We start from the raw sequence: 17,953 nt of genomic DNA on the forward strand, positions 1-17,953 counted from the left end.
CTGCAGGGAGCTAGACACAGGGTGCCTGAGTGGAGCAGGGCGGGGGAAAGGCAGAGGAGCTGGGGAGCTCCTGCCTGGAGAGCCCCAGGCTGCAGCCTAGCATAAGGCTAACAGGTACTGGGGAGTTGCTGGGGGCAGCCCAGGGGTAGGCAAAGGCAGCAGATCCAAAGCCCTTTGCCTCTGATGAGTGGCTAATACTGCAGTCTGCCCCAGTGAACGGGGGCTAGATGGAGACTAGGCAGTAGCCAAAAGTGGGGATAGTGGGTTGGGGGTTCCCCAGGGAGGGGAGACCCAGATTGGTGGGGTACTGCCAGGGGGCAGCACCCCAGTTAAAAGGACACTGGGGTCCAGGGAGGAACATGGGGGCCAAGAGGACAGGTGGATCACCAGCCTGCAGAGGGCGCTCCTGGCTGGAAGTGAGCTAATTCCTGAGGACAACCAGCAGGAGGCGCCACAGGGGTGAGTCCGCACATCTACCAGAAGTTTTAAATTGAGAGGGCATTTTCCAGAGGAAAATTACATCACAATCTCAGGCCCCAATTCAGGAAAGCCCTGAAGCAGCACGTGATTAAATTCTAGCCACTTTAATGGGATTTAAACCCCATGGATAAGTGATTGCCTGAACAGGGGTTAACCCTTATGGACCACAGCCACAGACAGGCTAGATAAGTGAGTTGCATTATCCTGTATAGTGGAATCACCACACTGGACCTTTAAAATTTGCATCCGAACACCAGAGACTAGACAGGTCTGGTTTGCTACCATAGAGGAATGAGAGGGGGGGAACCTGGTTGTGAAGAGAGTGAAGAGAGTTTGAAGAGGAGACCCTGGGTTTGTCAGCCAGATGAAGAGCTGGGGGTCAGCAGGGAGGAGGTGTTCTTCCCAGGCAGTAAAGAACCCCTGTCCTGTTCTCCCGTGCCCCATTCTTCTACTCTGAAGGCCCCAGGCAGGAGGTCCCAGGGAGCAGAGAATGCCTGCCCTGCCCTGCCCCAGGTTTCAGAGTGGTAGCTCTGTTAGTTGTTTTTGCCCTGCCACACACCCCCTCACTGCTAAGGACCCAGGGAGGATTTTTTGGAAATTAAAAAGTAAGGACATTCCCAAACAAAGAAATCAGACTGCAGCAAGGGGTGAGAGTGCCGGGGAAGTTGTGCTTATTAAACAAATACACCCCCACGCCCTTAGAAGCCGAAGAAATTCAGTGTCAAGATTAAACCAAAAAGAAACCGAAAGAGCTGCGAAGTCCAGAACGGCGCTGGCACCCCAACAACCTCATCTCTGCCCTGGAGCGCTGCCAGCCACCAGTCCATCCTTCCTGCAAGCTCACAACTAGGAACTCACCCGTGGGCACAGGTGCTGCTCTAACACCGTGGGTATGCCCTCGTCCAGCACCTCTTTGCCACCGTACTGAAAACAGATCGGGGTGGGGGAAATAAAATAATGAGTATGTTAAATGAAAGTCAGTGGAAACAAGACACCACACACACTCTCTCTCTCTTCTCCCCCCCTCCCAATCAGAATCACAACGGTACCTTTCCTACATTGGCCTGGCCCAGGTACCGCAAGTTGTACAGTAGCCTGGGGAGGAAGAAACAGAATTAGGACCGGGAGTCCATGCATAGCTCCTCTAAGGTGCCTTGCTCTGGCAGAACGTAAAGCATGCACCAAACCCACTCACCCCCAGAACGGAATGATGCTGGCCACTTTACGGTTGGGATTCTAGAGGAGTCACAATACTGGTACCAACCTTAAGGATCTCCACAACCCCTGGGCATGGAGCTTGTGTTTCAGCGCAAAAGAGCAGCTGCCTAGTGTGTGTTGGATGCTGAGGACTGCTCCGGAGCACACGCTGCAGTGGAAACGCTGCCCGGCCCCACATATGTAACAGAGACCTCTACCCCCTTCCCCATCCCGGCTTGGCTTCATTTCCCAAGCTCAGGGCTAACCCAATGCTGGGCACGCGGGATCATGTTGCCCCTACTGATGGGGGTTCCTCAGTTCCAGCTGGCCCTACCTGCCCCCCTGCAGGCACCGCTCCTCCTTCTCCTCTTTGTGTCTGTGCTCCTGTTGGAGCTGGAAGCTGGGGACCTTCTCCCTCAGCACTTTCAGGTAGGGCAGCAGCGGCTTGTACATCCCTCCGTCATGCCACTTCCACCGGATCATGCGGAAGCTCAGGGGCTTGCCCTTCAGCTTCTGCAGCACAGTCCCTGCCTGAAGAAGAGGAGAGAGCCAGGGCATCCATTGAATGCAGGGGGCTTGGATCATCCCATGCCAATCCCCGCCCTGCTTTCTGTGGTGTAGCTGTGTGTACTCTCAACAGCTGTTAACAATGGAACAACCCGGCCCCGCCCCTGGGAGCCGGCCACAAGCTGCCAACTCATCGTTCCTCCCCTTCCTGTTCACAGGGAAATTGTTCTGTATCCATCCCACGGCCAGACACCTCATCCCTCTGCATCCCCCTCCCCCGCCCCACACACCAGTGAGGCTTTTGCTTCAGACAGGATCCCAGGAGAGGGGGGCAGCACATCAGCTCCTGAAGGCAGGAATTCGTTTGACCCCGCGCACTTCCCCCCACCTGTCCGTTGCGTGCATTTCTCAGGGAAAAGCCACTGATCTCGTCAATGACGTCTCCAGCCAGCACCACCTCGTCCACCTCTGCCTGGCTCTCGGGAAGCACCTCGATGACGAAGATCCGACCATCCAAGTACCTGAGGGCAGCGCCGAGACACAGAGTTCAGCCGGACGGACCGGATGAAAACATCCCAAGCGGCTGGAGAAGCAGGATTCCTCGGGCCAGAGGAAGAACTAATGTGTCTCTACATCCCTTGGCCCAAACAGGAGGTGGGTCCAGCCAGTTACAGCCCTTTTGCTCACCGGAGGACAAGGCAGCTGCTCGCAGAGTCCGTTGGCATTGGGGTTTTGGGGTGTAACGGGTGCAAGCCTGCCCTTCGAGTCAGCCTTCCCCTTGCTCTGGTTTTGGCACAGGGGCATGTGCCCTACCTTGGGAGCACTTTCAGCCCGGATCAGGTTGGCATCTAATCAGGGACATGGCCCAGGCCATGGCCATTGGAGAGAGTCCAGAGAAGAGCAACAAAAATGATTAAAGGTCTAGAAAACATGACGTATGAGGGAAGATTGAAAAAATTGGGTTTGTTTAATCTGGAGAAGAGAAGACTGAGAGGGGACATGATAACAGTTTTCAAGTACTTGTTACAAGGAGGGAGAAAAAATTGTTCTCATTAACCCCCGAGGACAGGACAAGAAGCAATGGGCATAAATTGAAGCAAGGGAGGTTTAGGTTAGACATTAGGAAAAACTTCCTGTCGGGCTGGTTCAGCACTGGAATAAATTGTCTAGGGAGGTTGTGGAATCTCCATCATCGGAGATTTTTAAGAGCAGGTTAGACAAACACCTGTCATGGATGGTCTAGATAATACTAAGTCCTGCCACAAGTGCAGGGGACTGGACTAGATGACCTCTCGAGGTCCCTTCCAGTCCTACGATTCTATGATAAGTCCATAGATCCCAGCAGCACCCACTGCAATGTGGACGTGAGGCTGCTGAGCAGCAGGGGAAGGGAGGAGGAAAGCTGGTCTCTTACCTGAGCACCATCCCCAGTTCTCTGCAGGGTACAGTCTCATAGGTCAGGCACACCTAGAACAAAGCATTTGTCAGTACAGCCTCCAGCAATGGCTCCAGGTAGCACAAGAATTCCCTCTCCAGTCCCTTTCAGCCTTGGCAAGGAGGGGGGCATTTTGTCCCCATTAGTGTTTGCTCCATTTACATTTGGGAGAATTGCTCTGAGAGATGCCAGCCTGAGACCTCTGGAGTCTGAGGTCATCCATTTATCCACAGAGGACGTGCAGCAGCAGTGAGCGTTCCCCCTTAGAGCCCCACCCATGGGCCTCCAACCCAACCTTGGGCACCCACCACCATGTCTTTCCAGAGTCTGCTAAATGCCCGCCTAAGGTGCTCAGCCAAAGTTTGTTCAGTCTTCAGCCTCTCTGCTGAAACTGCCAATCAGAGCGGTGACTGGTGGTGCTTTTTGAGACAGACTCCAGCCTGCCAGACACTGGACGGAGGCCAGGGCCGGCCACCCATCCCCACACTTCTTAGGTTGCCATGTTGTAATGACCTTTGGACAGTGGAGCCACAGGTTCCATGTCCCATTACTAACCCCTGGAGCCGACTCCTTCTGGGAAGGCAGCTTTCTGACCTCACTGACACACGGTCATTCACTGCAGGTCTCTAACCTGGGATTTAGGCAGGGCCAAGTCAGACTCTGGAGCGATTAGTCTGCAGGACACACACACACACACCCTGTATTCCCCCCAGAGAAACACTTCCCATTATGCCACGTTAATTAAAGGGACACAGGCAACCTGAAATGCAGTCCATTCAGTTGCAACCCTTTTAGGGGCAGGCACCATGGGTGAAATCCTGGGCCCATGAAAGTCAATGGGAGTTTTGCATTTGGCTTCGGTGCAACCTGAATTCCATCCCAGGTCTTTGTTTTATATATAAAATAAATGAAGACCAACAGAACTATTTCTAAGATTTTGAAAATCCAGTGGAAAGCACAAGAAAGCCAGAAAAATGGAACTGAGTGAAACTGACTGGCCTATTTTCAGAAATGCAAGATGTACAAGAGCAGCAGTAATAATAGGGACTTAGATTTTTAAAATTCCTCCAATTTTAGATACCTGCGATGTTAGTAACTTAGCCCCAGTCCTGTAAACACTGACTTACCGGTACCTGCTTCACTTTACTAGCAGGAGTGGTCCCTGGGACCCAAGGGAGTAAAGTGAATCAGGGGAGTAAGTGTTTGCTGGTTCAGGACCTATGTTAAGGAATCATATAATGGGTTAGATCTTCAGCCCATGTAAACAGATGGCACTTCATTGACTTCAATGGAGCTAAGCCGATTTGCACCATCTAGCCCAATGATTTTCAACCTGGCAGTGTCTCTTGAAGTCTAACAATGTTCTGTGTTTAGGATCCAGGTATTCAGCAAGGGGCCACCCAGCAGATGGAAGGAGGAAGAATAAAATCTTGGATCCCACATCAGAGGGAGAAGCGGAGTCTTACCGGCAGCAGCCAACTTTCATCCAAGAAACTGGAATTCTGCAAATAAAGCACAGCAGAGCAACTGGTGTCAAGTAAGGAGATGAAGACCGCTGCACACAGAGTTATGTTAGACACACAAAGCTGCTGCCAGCCCAACTTATTACCTTACCTGCAGATCCAGGGAGAAATTCATCTCTGACACCACTAGCATCAGTGAGAGGAACGGCTCTGTAAGAGGGGGGACCAAGAGCCAACATTACTGCCATACTCCTCACCAGCTTATCCCCATGTCCCAGGGACACTGCAGAGGTCCAGATCAGAAGAGATTTTCCATGTAAGTAGCAGGCAATAGAGGACATGGCCCCCAATTTGGACAACAGGAAGTTTTAGATCCTCAGGGTCATACTGTATTAAGAACAACAATACTTGCCCAACTGCACATACTAACAATATTTTGCACTTCTCCAGTGCCTTATATCCAAGGATCTCAAAGCACTTTACAAACCTCAATGGATTAAACCTCATGGCAGCCTGTGAAACAGGGATTATTATCCCCATTTTAGAGAAGGGAAAACAAAAAGGCAAAGTGACCTGGTCACAGGGTCCAACCAGACCGAGTCCATTGCAGGATCATGGTTAAGTTCACACAGCAAGGCTGTGACAGAGCCAGGAAAAGACCCCAGCTCTCTCCAGGTGCGCACTGTAGGAGCTGCGTGCTGTGTCACACAGTCACTGAACTCTGACCAGAGCCACACAGCAGACAAACCAGCCTCATGGCACGAAATAGAATTCTAACTCAGCTACAGAAAAACAGCTGACCAAGAAGCACTCTGGACAGGGCAAGGGATGGCTCCATGAGCACACTGGCCTGTGGACACACGGGCATCAGCCAGCTGGTTAGCAGTGCTTTTAGACCTTCACCCACAGAATGTTGGTTTTTGCTACTGGCCAGGGCCAGGATTCTAAGGCCTTATTAATGCCAGTCTTTTTTTGCTTTCTTTTTGCAAGAACATCCCACCAGAGCCTTGTCTATAACAGCCCCCGCTGCATCGCTACCACTGGAGGAACTGCACTAGTGGGACACTTATGCAAAATACCCTCAAAACCTAGTCCAGACACCCATCTGGAGTACAAATGCAATACACGTGGGCCTAGGGTGACCAGACAGCAAATGTGAAAAATCAGGACGGGGGTGGGGGGAGCAATAGGTGCCTATATAAGACAAAGCCCCAAATATCGGGATTGTCCCTATAAAACCGGGAGATCTAGTCACCCTACAGGGGCCTCAATCCAAAGCCCATTGAAGTCAATGAGCGTCTTTCCATTGACTTCAACAGGCTTTGAATCATAGAAACCACCACTAGCAGGTAACTTTCTTCCACTTCTGTGTTTTAATCTCCAGTCCATCCTTCTTCTCCAACGCTAACCGTGCAATTATATTGATGGGTTTGTGTGACTTAGACTTCAGCTAGAAGTCCAAAGTGATTTAAAAGCCATCTAGGGACAGTTTTACCACCAGTTATTTATCATAATCAAAAGAAAAGGCTTTCTCCCTGTCCCGGCACTCTTGGGAGAATAGTTGCTTATGGAGCCACACAGCATTCAGGCCTTTCATAATAGCTGGAAACGTGTTCCAGTTCTGACATCCTCACCTGGGACCAGTAAGGTTTAGGCTGCTAAGAGTTACCTACAAGACATCAGACTTTTGCAGTTTACTTAAAGAAACACTCCAGTTACAAATCATCCTTTTTAACTTTCCCATCTCAGATCCCTAACACCCCCTTGTGATTGATTCAAACTGAATGATAAATGTCTAATGTACCTCCCCAGCACTGAGACTGCTTCCTTAGATTTTACCACTTCCTTCTGCTTAGACAATAAAACAGACGTTAGCTTTGCTCGCTGCTCTAGCACTGGGCTGTGACACCTGGGCTGCAAATGCTGTGGGGGGAGGTTTAGATCCAAACAAGAACTGTTTTATTGGCTTTAAAAAAACAACAACAACAACTGGTGTTATTTATATTCATTTTAGGTTTGGTAAAACTTAAAATAAAAACATCCTCACAAGACCAAAGTTTTGGGTCTGACTAAAAGGAGGCTGATCTTTTCCTGTATTACAGTAGTGCTTAGAGATCTCAGCTGATTGTGTTGTCTTCACCTGAGTTTAGTTTGCAGGTAAATAGACCAGGGTGGAAGAAAAGAGGTATTAAGATCCATATTTTACAGATGGGAAACTGAGGAACAGAGAGATCATGTGACTTGCCCAAGGTCATAAAGGAATTCTGTGGCGGAGCCAGGAATTTAACCCAGCTCTTGGAGTCCCAGCCCATCCTTCTTTTCTGTCCCTGTTAGGGAACAGAGTTTTCTTATAACCATTCATCGCCAAAGGTTATTTCTTAGTGATGAAGGTCAAATTCATCCCCTGGTGTAAACTCAGATAAAATTCCTAAGGAGTTGAATGAACAAGAAGTGAAGGATGGAAGCTATAGTAAACCCAGGAACTATAAATAAACTGGAGGTTTTCCAGAATACAAGATCACAGTCATCTTCGCTTCATAAATGGGGAAAATATTTTTAGACCTACATTTCAACCAATTTGTGTGGTGGTGTTTTGTTTTTTTTAAGTGACATTACTGAATTTTGGAGGAAGTCTCAACCTTACCCATGAAATCTTCATTTCCCAGCACTGAGACCAGAGGATCGTAACACTGAAATTAAAAAATTTAAAACACACACACAGATACACACATGATTTAGTTGTAGACCATGAACTGAAAAACATGGCCACAAAACCATCTAAAATTCTACACTTTAAATTGCATCCATGGTACAAACAGAAATGAATGACCCCAAATTTGTTCTGGAAGGTGGTTTTAGCTTGGCATCCAGAAGCCTGGATTTTTATTTGAATCCTCTGGAGCCTGTTCATCTGGCCTAGAGAACTCAGGGGAGATTTCAAATTCTTCCTATTTTTGGTCAGGGTGGAATTATAAAATACAGAGGTTCGAGGGGGAAAAAAAAAAGTCTCTCTCCTTAGGTCCAAGATTTGGCTCAGTTCTTAGTTTATCCAAACCCAGTTCCCTGCTGCCCCTCATCGTAAAGATATTTCATGCTGAAAGCTCTTCCTACCTCCAGCAGTTTTGGACTCCGAGCCAGCTGTTGAATGGCAGTAGCTAGTGACTTCTGATTTAAAGCTAGGCGCAGGAAGTACCGCCCTCGTCCCTGCGCTGTCAGCACCTTCTCACAGGAACTGGCTTTCTCTACCATGATTGACAAGGGAGTCACCCTATAAAGAAGAAATATGAAGGGGTGCCAGGAAACATTTACAGCATCGGTGACGACCCATTCCCAGGCTCTGGCCGTCTGCCAAAGGGGTCTTGGTCACTCACTTGTAATGGAGTTCTCTTCCAGGAGTAAGTCATTGTGCCAGTTTCTGTAATGGCACCGGTCACAGTTCAGGGCAACTGCACCTGTATTCCCCCTGTAGGGTCCAGCAAGGGGACCCAATCTCAGGTTTCCAGCTCCCCTGGTCATCACCTCTCCTGGGTGGAGACACGTGTCTCACTCCCTTCTGACCCGTGTATTTCCAAGCTGCACTGCTTCCTGATCATACTGTGAACTGACCTGCAAAGTCAGTCTGCCTGAACAGGCCTTTGCTTCCTTTCCCTCCAGAGACGGCATTCAGTGTAATTGCTGCAGTTCTAAATTACCACTCGTTTCTCCCTATGCAAGCCTCCTGGGTTCTTAAGGTACAAGCGCTACAGAGAACACATCTTGAAAAACAATAAAAGAACCTCCACGCCTGCTAATAAACTTCTCAGAGATCACCTCAACCCTAACAGGGCCTCTGGCAGGAACAGTCCTTTAAAACCCCACCCAAGAGGTTTCAAGTTCATCACAGTTTCAGCTCGGAACAAGCAACCAGTCTTATGGGGCCTCAGTAGGCCCAGTCCTTCCATCCCCTCCCCAAGGATTGGGGCTCTCCAGGGACCAGGGAGCCTGTCCATTGGCTGGATCAGGAAGAAGGCCCTGAGCCAGTTTAAAACCAGGCTATTTGTCCAAAAATCCTTCCTTCGTGCATTGAGCTCCAGATAATCCTAGTGTACGTGCACCTGTTCAAGGGGGGGCGGCTGTAAATGGAGGACTTGCAATAACACATACTCCGCCCCATTTTTTCATGCAACGGACCCAAAAGATTGTCCAGGATATCGTCATCCAAAGGCCACTCACCCACTGCAGGTATCCTGCTGAGGAAGCTGCTCTAACCAGTGCCAATAATCCCGTCTCTTGAAGCCCAGCACCGGCTCTGAAGGAGAGAGAAGAGGAGCTCCTTTAGGAAGGCCCTCTGACAGGAGAGCGCTTCCCTTGGAGATTCTGCAAAGGCAGCCAGCCGCCCCTATTCTTTCCACATGGAGTCACCCCTAACCAACACACTCAGTTCTAGGCCTCTGTGGTTCCTGGGCTCTGCTTGTCCTTTACTAACAAGCACCACATGCACCAGTCTGCGTTGCTCCACCTCTCTCGGGCCCACACAACCCCTTGTAGCATGCATGGAGTAGAAGTGGCCACTCACGTTTCATTCCTTTTCGAAGGATCGTTTCCAGGATCTCGCAGAAGGGGGCTAGGTGCGGGGAGGCGTCAGTGCACGGGCTGCTCCCCTCCTTGATGGCGAGGATGCACGCTGGGAGACAGTGGAAGGTAAGCAGAATGCTGAGGGCCCCCGTTCACATCACCCTCTCGTGGGACTGGTCTTGATGAGCTGGTATTTTTAACCAGAGCTAGAGCAACAGCTTGTGGAATAACTCTGCAGTCAGTCTGTTACCATCAGGTTGTTCTATTTGGCAGGAAGGTCCATGAACAGACCAAGTTCAAGTCACTTGGTCAAACCATTTGCTCAGCCCCCAGAGATATAAGATCAATGTTAAATACCAGGAGGAAAGCAAATTCACTCCTTGCTTCAGGCCTGGCTCATGAGAGGTAACTTGGTCTAGGGAAAGAGCACAGGGCTGGGCATCAGGACGGCCAGAGTTCTAATGCCAGCTCTGCTAACAGACCACTCTGAGACTTTGAGCAAGTCACAACCCCTGGGGCTGAGTTCCCTACCGATACAAGGGGGGATAGCACCACTTCACCACTCTGGCGAGAGAGAGGGAGGATTAGACAATATCTATCAAGCGCACTGATGAGGTGAAGCATTCACACATAGTCTTTGCTTTGTAGTAGGCACAAAAGGCCCAAGACTGAAATGTGTCAAGCACCCTCAACTCTCCTTGACGGTAAATGGTGTTTGAGAGCACTTGACACCTGGCAGAACTGGGTACAAGAGCCAGCAGCCCCTTCCCTTCCACCCACAAGGAAGGTGGGCATTTCAGCAGCTTGGGTGGAAACTGCAATTGTCGCCTTTCTAGCAGCTCACTCGCAGCTGATGGTCAGCCCTGTTACCATCTGGAGAGGTGGAGCACAACATACAGAAAAAAACAACTTAGAACTTGTCTCAGGGCTTGGCTACACTTGCAGATGTGCAGCGCTGGGAGTTACAGCTGTGTCTGTACAGCTGTGTAGGGAAAGCGCTGGAGTGTGGCCCCACTGACAGCTACCAGCGCTGCAGTGTGGCCACATTTGCAGCATTTGCAGCGGTGTAGGGAGTGGTCCATTATGGGCAACTATCCCAGCATTCAAGTGGCTGCAACGTGCTTTTCAAAAGAGGGGGGTGGGATGGAGTGTGACAGGGAGCGTGGGGGACAGAGAGAGAGAGAAAGAGAGAGAGTGGATTTTTGGAGCCGACACTGTGTCAGCTCCCTGCCTTGCAAATTCTGACCATTTCCCCGACGCCTCATTCACTCTTAAATGCAAACAGCCTGCAGACCAGATAAGCAGCTGCTCCGAAGGACTCCCTTTCCCCCTCTCCGCCGTGCTGTTTCTCTCCTAAAGCAAACACTAGCTGTAGACATTCATCCCCCTGCCTGCCTCATTCACAGCAAACAGGAGCTGTGTTTGTTTTTTAGATAAGCAGCTCGGGAGCCCCAAGTTCACAACAAAACAAAGAGAGGCATCATAACAAAACAAAGAGTTCTTTAGTTAAAAGCATTATGGGAAAATTCTGCTGGAGGCCAATTATAGCGCTTTTGGTGGCCACACTGGTGGAACAGCGCTGCATCACCAGCGCTGCAATAGTTATACCCGAGGCAGAGCAGGAGTACAGCCAGCGCTGCAGCCAGGGAGATGCAGCGCTGTATGTGCCTTGCAAGTGTGGACGGTGTGTAAGTTGCAGCGCTGTAAACCCACCACCAGCGCTGCAACTCTCCAGTGTAGCCAAGCCCTGAGACTAAAATAGGGAAAGAACAAGTAAGGAATTACTTAGACAAATTAGATGTCTTCAAGTCACCAGGGCCTGATGAAATACATCCTAGAATACTCAAGGAGCTGACTGAAGAGATATCTGAGCCATTAGCGATTATCTTTGAAAACTCATGGAAGATGGCAGCGATTCCAGGGGACTAGAAAAGGGAAAATATAGTGCCCATCTATAAAAAGGGAAATAAGGACAACCCAGGGAATTACAGACCAGAAACCTTAACTTCAGTACCTGGAAAGATAATGGAGCAAATAATCAAGCAATCAATTTGCAAACACCTAGAAGATAATAAGGTGATAAGTACCAGTCAGCATGGATTTGTCAAGAACAAATAGTGTCAAACCAACCTAATAGTTTTCTCTATCCACAAGGCATGTTACCCTGTCAGAGGGAAGTGATAGATGTAGTATATTTTGACTTTAGTAAGGCTTTTGATACCGTCTTGCATGACCTTCTCATAAACACATTAGGGAAATACAACCTAGATGGAGCTACTGTAAGTGGGTGCATAACTGGTTGGAAAACTGCTCCCAGTGAGCAGTCATCAGTAAGGCTAAGATTTAGTCATGGGTATTAATAAAAGTCATGCACAGGTCACGGGCAATAAACAAAAATTCATGGCCCAGTGACCTGTCCATGACTTGTACTATATACCCTTGGCTAAATCTGTGGGGTTCAGGGGGGCTCTGGGGGCACAGTTGCTGCTCTGGAGAGGGCGCTCTGGGGCGCCCGCAGGGGCTGGAGGTTCCAGGGCACCCACTCATACTGGGGGAGGGAGGCTCTGGGGTGCATGCTGGGGGGGCCTCCGGAGTGCCTGCTGGTGCACCCATGGTGCTTGGAGAGGCTCTGGGGTGCCTGCTCGTGCTGGGGGTGGGAGGGTGGCCCGGGACTGCCACTGCTGCTGGTGAGGGGCTGCCCAGGACTGCTGCTGCTGGCGGGAGACAGCCCTTCTGGCCCAGGACCCCCACTGCCGTTGCTGGCAGAGGACAGCCCAGGACCGCCGCAGCTGCTGCTGGGGTGGGGGGCAGCCCAGGAGTGCCGCCGCTGGTGCTGGAGGGGGGGCAGCCAGGGACTGCTGCTGGTGCTGTGGGGGAGGGTGGTGTGGCTGGCCCCTGGGCCACACCTCAGGCAGCCCTGGGGTCAGTCGCACCTGCCAGCTGCAGAAGTCACAGAGGTCCTGGAGCATCTTGGAATCCGTGACCTCCATGACAGACTCGCAGCCTTAGTTATCAGTGGTTCACAGTCAAGCTGAAAGGGCATATTAAGTGGGGTTCCACAGGGATTGGTCCTGGGCCCGGTTCTGTTCAATATCTTCATTAATGATCTAGATAATGGCATGGAGAGTAGACTTATAAAGTTTGTGGACAATACCAAGCTGGGAGGGTTGCAAGTGCTTTGGAGGATAGGATTCAAATTCAAAATTATCTGGACAAAGAGTATGAAGTAAAAAGGATGACAGTCAATAAGGACAATTGCAAAGTACTCCACTTAGGAAGGAACACTCAACTGCACACATACAAAATGGGAAATGACTGCCTAGGAAGGAGTATTGCAGAAAGGGATCTGGGGGTTATAGTGGATCACAAGCTAAATACGAGTCAACGGTAGAACATTGTTGCAAAAAAAAGCAAACCTCATTCTGGGATGTATTAGCAGGGCTGCGGTAAGCAAGACACAAGAATTAATTATTCTGCTCTACTCCATGCTGATAAGGCCTCAACTGGAGTATTGTGTCTAGTTCTGGGCACCACATTTCAGGAAAGCCGTCGATAAATTGTAGAAAAGTCCAGAGAAGAGCATCAAAAATGATTAAAGGTCTAGAAAACATGGCCTATGAGGGAAGATTGAAAAAATTGGGTTTGTTTAGTCTGGAGAAGGGAAGACTGAGGGGACATGATGACAGTTTTCGAATACATAAAGGGTTGTTACAAGGAGGAGGGAGAAAAATTGTTCTCATTAACCTTTGAGGACAGGACAAGAAGGAATGGGCTTAAATTGCAGCAAGGGAGGTTTAGGCTGGACATTAGGGAAAACTTCCTAACTGTCAGGGTAGTTAAGCACTGGAACAAAATGTGGAACCTCCATCACTGGAAGTTTTTAAGAACAGGTTAGACAAACATCTATTAGGGATGGTCTAGTCCTGCCTTGAATGCAGGGGACTAGACTAGAAGACCTTTCGAGGTCCTTTCCAGTCCTACTCTTCTATGATTCTAAGAATCCTTCTCCCACCCTCTTTGACTCCTTCTGAACAGGCATCTAGAGTCACTCCCAATTGCCCACAAAAGGGAAGTGACTCACAGTGAGAAACCATCTCCGAGTTAAACTCTCTGAAACCAAGTCACCTGCCAATATCAGCATACAATAGGCTGGCTTCTGTAAATATTGATTCAATTTTTTCTGGGCTGTATGCTCTGCCCTTCAGTCTCATGGGTCTGAGCTCTAGGTTTCCAGGATGTAGAAAGTAGTGAATCCAGGGTTCCCTCTTCCAACCCACCTCCAAAATAAAGGAAAGGGTGGGGGGACCAGTCACCAGAAGAATGTGTGTCCCCAAAAGGGATAAAGGTGTAAGAGCTTATCGGAGATAGCAAAGATAGTACCAAAAATATGCAAGCGAAGGGTTGGCTGGTTTCCAGGGACAGGAATGGCTGGATGTAAAGGAAGAATGCATGGTGGGGTCACCATCCTTTGGAGGAGAAACTGGTCTCTAGTTGGAAAGGATGACAACCCAGAATAAAAGTGACTGAGGATTATTACAGCCTGCCTGGAGGAGAAGAATGGACTCTCTTTAGCAGGGCTGTTGATTCCATGGCAGATTCTGTACAGGTGTTTCAGCGACATTTGCTCATCTGGGGACAGCTTTGCAGGTAGCAGCTCAAAACATAAGAGAGTCTAAGGCCCTTGCAGATACACAGAATCTCCCAAGGAATGCACACCCAGCTCACAGCATACTGTACAGTGAGTCATTACAGCAGGTTTTCCATACTCCCCAGTGTGTTTTAAGGCACAAAGCTGGTGTTCTGGCAGCAGTGTGTGTGTAGGGGAGCAGGGGCGGCTCTAGCCATTTCGCTGCGGGGGGCGCTCTGCTGGTCGCCGGTCCCGTGGCTCCGGTGGACCTCCCGCAGACGTGCCTGGGGATGCGCCACCGCAGCTGCAGGACCAGCGGACCCTCCGCAGGCACGCCTGCGGGAGGTCCACCAGAGCCGCCTGCCGCCCTCCCGGCGACCGGCAGAGCGCCCCCCGCGGCATGCCGCCCCAAGCATGCACTTGGCGTGCTGGGGCCTGGAGCCGCCCCTGTAGGGGAGATGGGCAGTGAGGTGTGTACCAGGATCTTCCCTTGCTCCCATTTCATTACTTCCCTCCAATATCCTGTACTGGTCAAACCAACCTTCCAGGCTGTAAACAGCTCCCACCAGAGCATGTTAATGCCACCTCTTCATTCAGCCACATGGGGGACGCTCAAGAGCTCTGGGAGAGGTAAACTCCCACCCAAGGCTGACTATGCTGTTTCTCTACTGTTCCCAACTAGGGTTGCCACATGCAGAACAATTTCTCTCACCCTGACCTCCGCTGGTTTTCTATAAAACCCCTCACCATGTTATCTCGGTGCAACACGGCAATGCTTACATCACAAAGCAGTGGTGTTAGCTCACTGCATCTGCATCACCGCAGGCCCCAAGATCAATTTCAGGACCTTGTCAATGTCCCATGATCATTGTTCATAGGGCCACCGTCCCCACAAAAAGGCTAGCCGGACCCAGGAAAGCCAGAGCAGGGGATGGCAACCTTACCAGGGACCTGAGCTCAGCACTTACACTCAGACCCTCTGCAAGACATCAGTTCTCCAGGGGAGTCCTCACTTTGCGAAACACGAGGGCAGCCTGGCTCTCGAGTCTCCCCCAAGCTCTCTGGCTCCCAGGCACCTGCCCAACTCAGAGCAGCATCAGCCACACCCGTCCTCTCACCCAGTCCCTGTAAATCCTTCCAACCATGCAGCCACGCCCAGGTGCCTGCATCTCCCCCCTCCTCCAGCCACTCACCTTTCAGGGTCCCCAGCAGCGGCTCTTTCCCAGTCATGCTGCCACCCTCCCCAGCCGCAGCAGCAGCCCCACAGACACCTGCAGGGCTCCACCCAGTGGCGACTCTGAGTCCCTTCCGCAAACACAGGGCAACATACTGGGAAATACCACTCTCTCTGCAGCAGACAGGGGGGAGCAGAGGGGGCAGGGCCCAGGTCAGTCCCTTTGCTGGGAGCCAATACAAGGCTGTGCATTAGGAAAGCTGGAATAATCTCATCAGCTCTCCTGCAGGGAGACGATTCATGCTCCCGGGATGGTGGCCTGGGGTGAATGATTAGTAAGTGATAGAGACACCTCCCCCCCGGAAGAGATTTTAGGCTGTTCCAGCAGCTTTGGAATGTTGATACTTATTATCCTGCAACAAGTCAGCGGCGTGATGACGCTGATCAGAGAAACAGACCTGAGGTGGCTGGGTTGCATCCTGACACCTCTGTGGAGGGCCAAGGAAAACCCAGACCTCATTATCATTACTTCTTATTCCTGTGAATGTGTCTTTTAGTTCCCATGAAACAAACATCATGATCTCCAAATGCAACAACATCCAATCAACTACATTTCTTCGCATTACTGTCTGCACTACAAACACACAATTCAATCAGACTATAATAATTAACAAGGCCAAACTAGGCATGTTTGCAATGACAAATAGGACTGTGCATCTCACGTTAGCCGCAGGCATGACAGAGTGAGATTTAAAACTAACCTGGTGAAATTTTAGTATCTCATTGAAACACACATTGTAAAGCCTTTCACCATGAGAATGAAAGGATTTTTAAATTCATATTTCTGCCTTCAATTTTACTGCTATAATATTGCTTAGAAACTCCAAAGACGAGTGCTATCAAAACAACCGCTACATTAGATAGATCCGCAACTCACTTAAGGATTCTCTGGACATTTGCAAACTGAAAAAGCTCACCTGAATGACACATTGCTCTTACAGATTACAGATTAAAAACGAGGAGTCCTTGTGGCACCTTAGAGACTAACAAATTTATTTGGGCTTAAACTTTCGTGGGCTAGAACCCACTTCATCAGATGTAGAAATGGGTTCTAGCCCATGAAAGCTTATGCCCAAATAAATTTGTTAATCTCTAAGGTGCCACAAGGACTCCTCATTGTTTTTGCTGATACAGACTAACCCTGCTACCCCTCTGAAACAGGTTACAGATAGGAAATGTTGCTGGTAGCCCTGCAAGCTCATCATGCCACATACAATTAATCATCATTAATAATTAATACATTTTATTTCATATAGTATCTTTCATGCAATGCATCCCAAAACCTTATACCATTTTTTTAAAACTTCTCCAGGCCTCAGTCCCCTCATCCATAAAATGACCTGGCTTCTTAAAAGAGTTGCTGAGAGGCTGTTAGTTAATATGCCATGCTTCCTTCCAGTGGAATAAAGGTGGGATGGTAACACATGAACCCCAAACCCCATGATTTAGAACTTGCACATATAAAAGGCAGATCTTTCTAGCAGGTGGAGAGGCTGACACCACTGTGATAAATGCAGTAAAGATGGATGGATAAAGAGCTTGAGCCAGCAGGGAGAGGGAAGGCCATATGGCTAACAGAGATTCCCCCCTCAAAACTGATTTTCAAATATTCTGGGTATTTATTTATTGCAACTGACAACCACTTTTTTGTGGGGGGGGTTGCTGAAAACTAAAAAAATGGGGTTTGTTTTTCAAATAAAATCAACATGGCTGTGATGGAAATGGGCATTTTTTGATCCAATGGAGCTCCTGGGACATTCATATGGAACTATGTGAATCTGGAGAACCACCCCAGAAAAAGGCTATCTCCTCTGCCTCTCCTTTCCCGCCCCTTTGCCGGAGACAGCCGCACTCTACCCTCATATCTGAAGCTCTGTCTGCACTAAGGTCATTTTCCATACATTGCTCACCTCTGTTAGCAACACTGGGAACGCTGTAGAGAGGTCACCAGCTACCACCAGGGTTTTTAACACTGTGCCAAGTACCCATGATCAGGGCAGGTCTAATGGGTACTGTTGAAAACAGCAGCAGCCAGCCAGTGGCCCCTCTACACTAGGATTTCCAAGGTAGCTAACATCAGTAGAGCTGAGCTGGTGTTAGAAAAAAGTGCAAACTGTCCCTTCAGTATTCTCAGGGCCTGAGAAGTGCTGTAGGTACCGATGGAATGGCCACTCCTTTACCAAAAGCAATTATCTCCTGGGAAACCCACCCTGCACAGGAAACACCACACTTCATCCAGCAAATGCTCCCTGGTTCTCCACTCTGGCAGCCCCTCCTTTAGCGCCAGAGCGTCCCAAAGGAAGACGTGGGGTTTTCTACAGCGACTGGAGCATATAGGCAGCTCCCCCTTTCTGCTTTTAGGGTGCACCCTTCTGGGGCGCTTTGAGATCCTCTGGTGGAAGATGCAAAGAGTTAATCACTGAACAGAGTTGCTATTTAACCCGCCTGATGTGGGA

The 17,953-nt window shown here is 49.6% G+C and overlaps 1 protein-coding gene across 11 annotated transcripts in view; it reads right to left on the minus strand.

The window, feature by feature from the left end:
- LOC123345460 overlaps window positions 1–17,912 on the minus strand; it is a 34,518-nt gene extending 16,606 nt beyond the window's left edge. For 2 of the 11 annotated variants that reach the window (XM_044982372.1, XM_044982381.1), the window contains exons 1-12: window positions 14,017–14,442; window positions 9,638–9,745; window positions 9,295–9,370; window positions 8,194–8,350; window positions 7,727–7,772; window positions 5,234–5,292; window positions 5,086–5,121; window positions 3,599–3,651; window positions 2,573–2,705; window positions 2,012–2,208; window positions 1,530–1,575; window positions 1,339–1,404 (exon numbers count right to left, since the gene is read on the minus strand). In XM_044982372.1, coding sequence (XP_044838307.1) covers window positions 1,339–1,404; window positions 1,530–1,575; window positions 2,012–2,208; window positions 2,573–2,705; window positions 3,599–3,651; window positions 5,086–5,121; window positions 5,234–5,292; window positions 7,727–7,772; window positions 8,194–8,350; window positions 9,295–9,370; window positions 9,638–9,745; window positions 14,017–14,257 — 1,218 coding nt within the window. In that variant the 5' untranslated portion in view covers window positions 14,258–14,442. Of the gene's footprint in view, window positions 1–1,338; window positions 1,405–1,529; window positions 1,576–2,011; window positions 2,209–2,572; window positions 2,706–3,598; window positions 3,652–5,085; window positions 5,122–5,233; window positions 5,293–7,726; window positions 7,773–8,193; window positions 8,351–9,294; window positions 9,371–9,637; window positions 10,510–11,421; window positions 11,492–14,016; window positions 14,446–14,804; window positions 15,135–15,231; window positions 15,392–15,456; window positions 15,752–17,706 lie in introns of those variants that run through there. The other 9 variants (XM_044982371.1, XM_044982370.1, XM_044982373.1 and 6 more) reach the window with 9 other exon arrangements.
- Window positions 17,913–17,953: the final 41 nt, after the last annotated feature.

Source organism: Mauremys mutica, chromosome 12, assembly GCF_020497125.1.
Source record: "Mauremys mutica isolate MM-2020 ecotype Southern chromosome 12, ASM2049712v1, whole genome shotgun sequence".
Classification (NCBI taxonomy): domain Eukaryota; kingdom Metazoa; phylum Chordata; order Testudines; family Geoemydidae; genus Mauremys; species Mauremys mutica.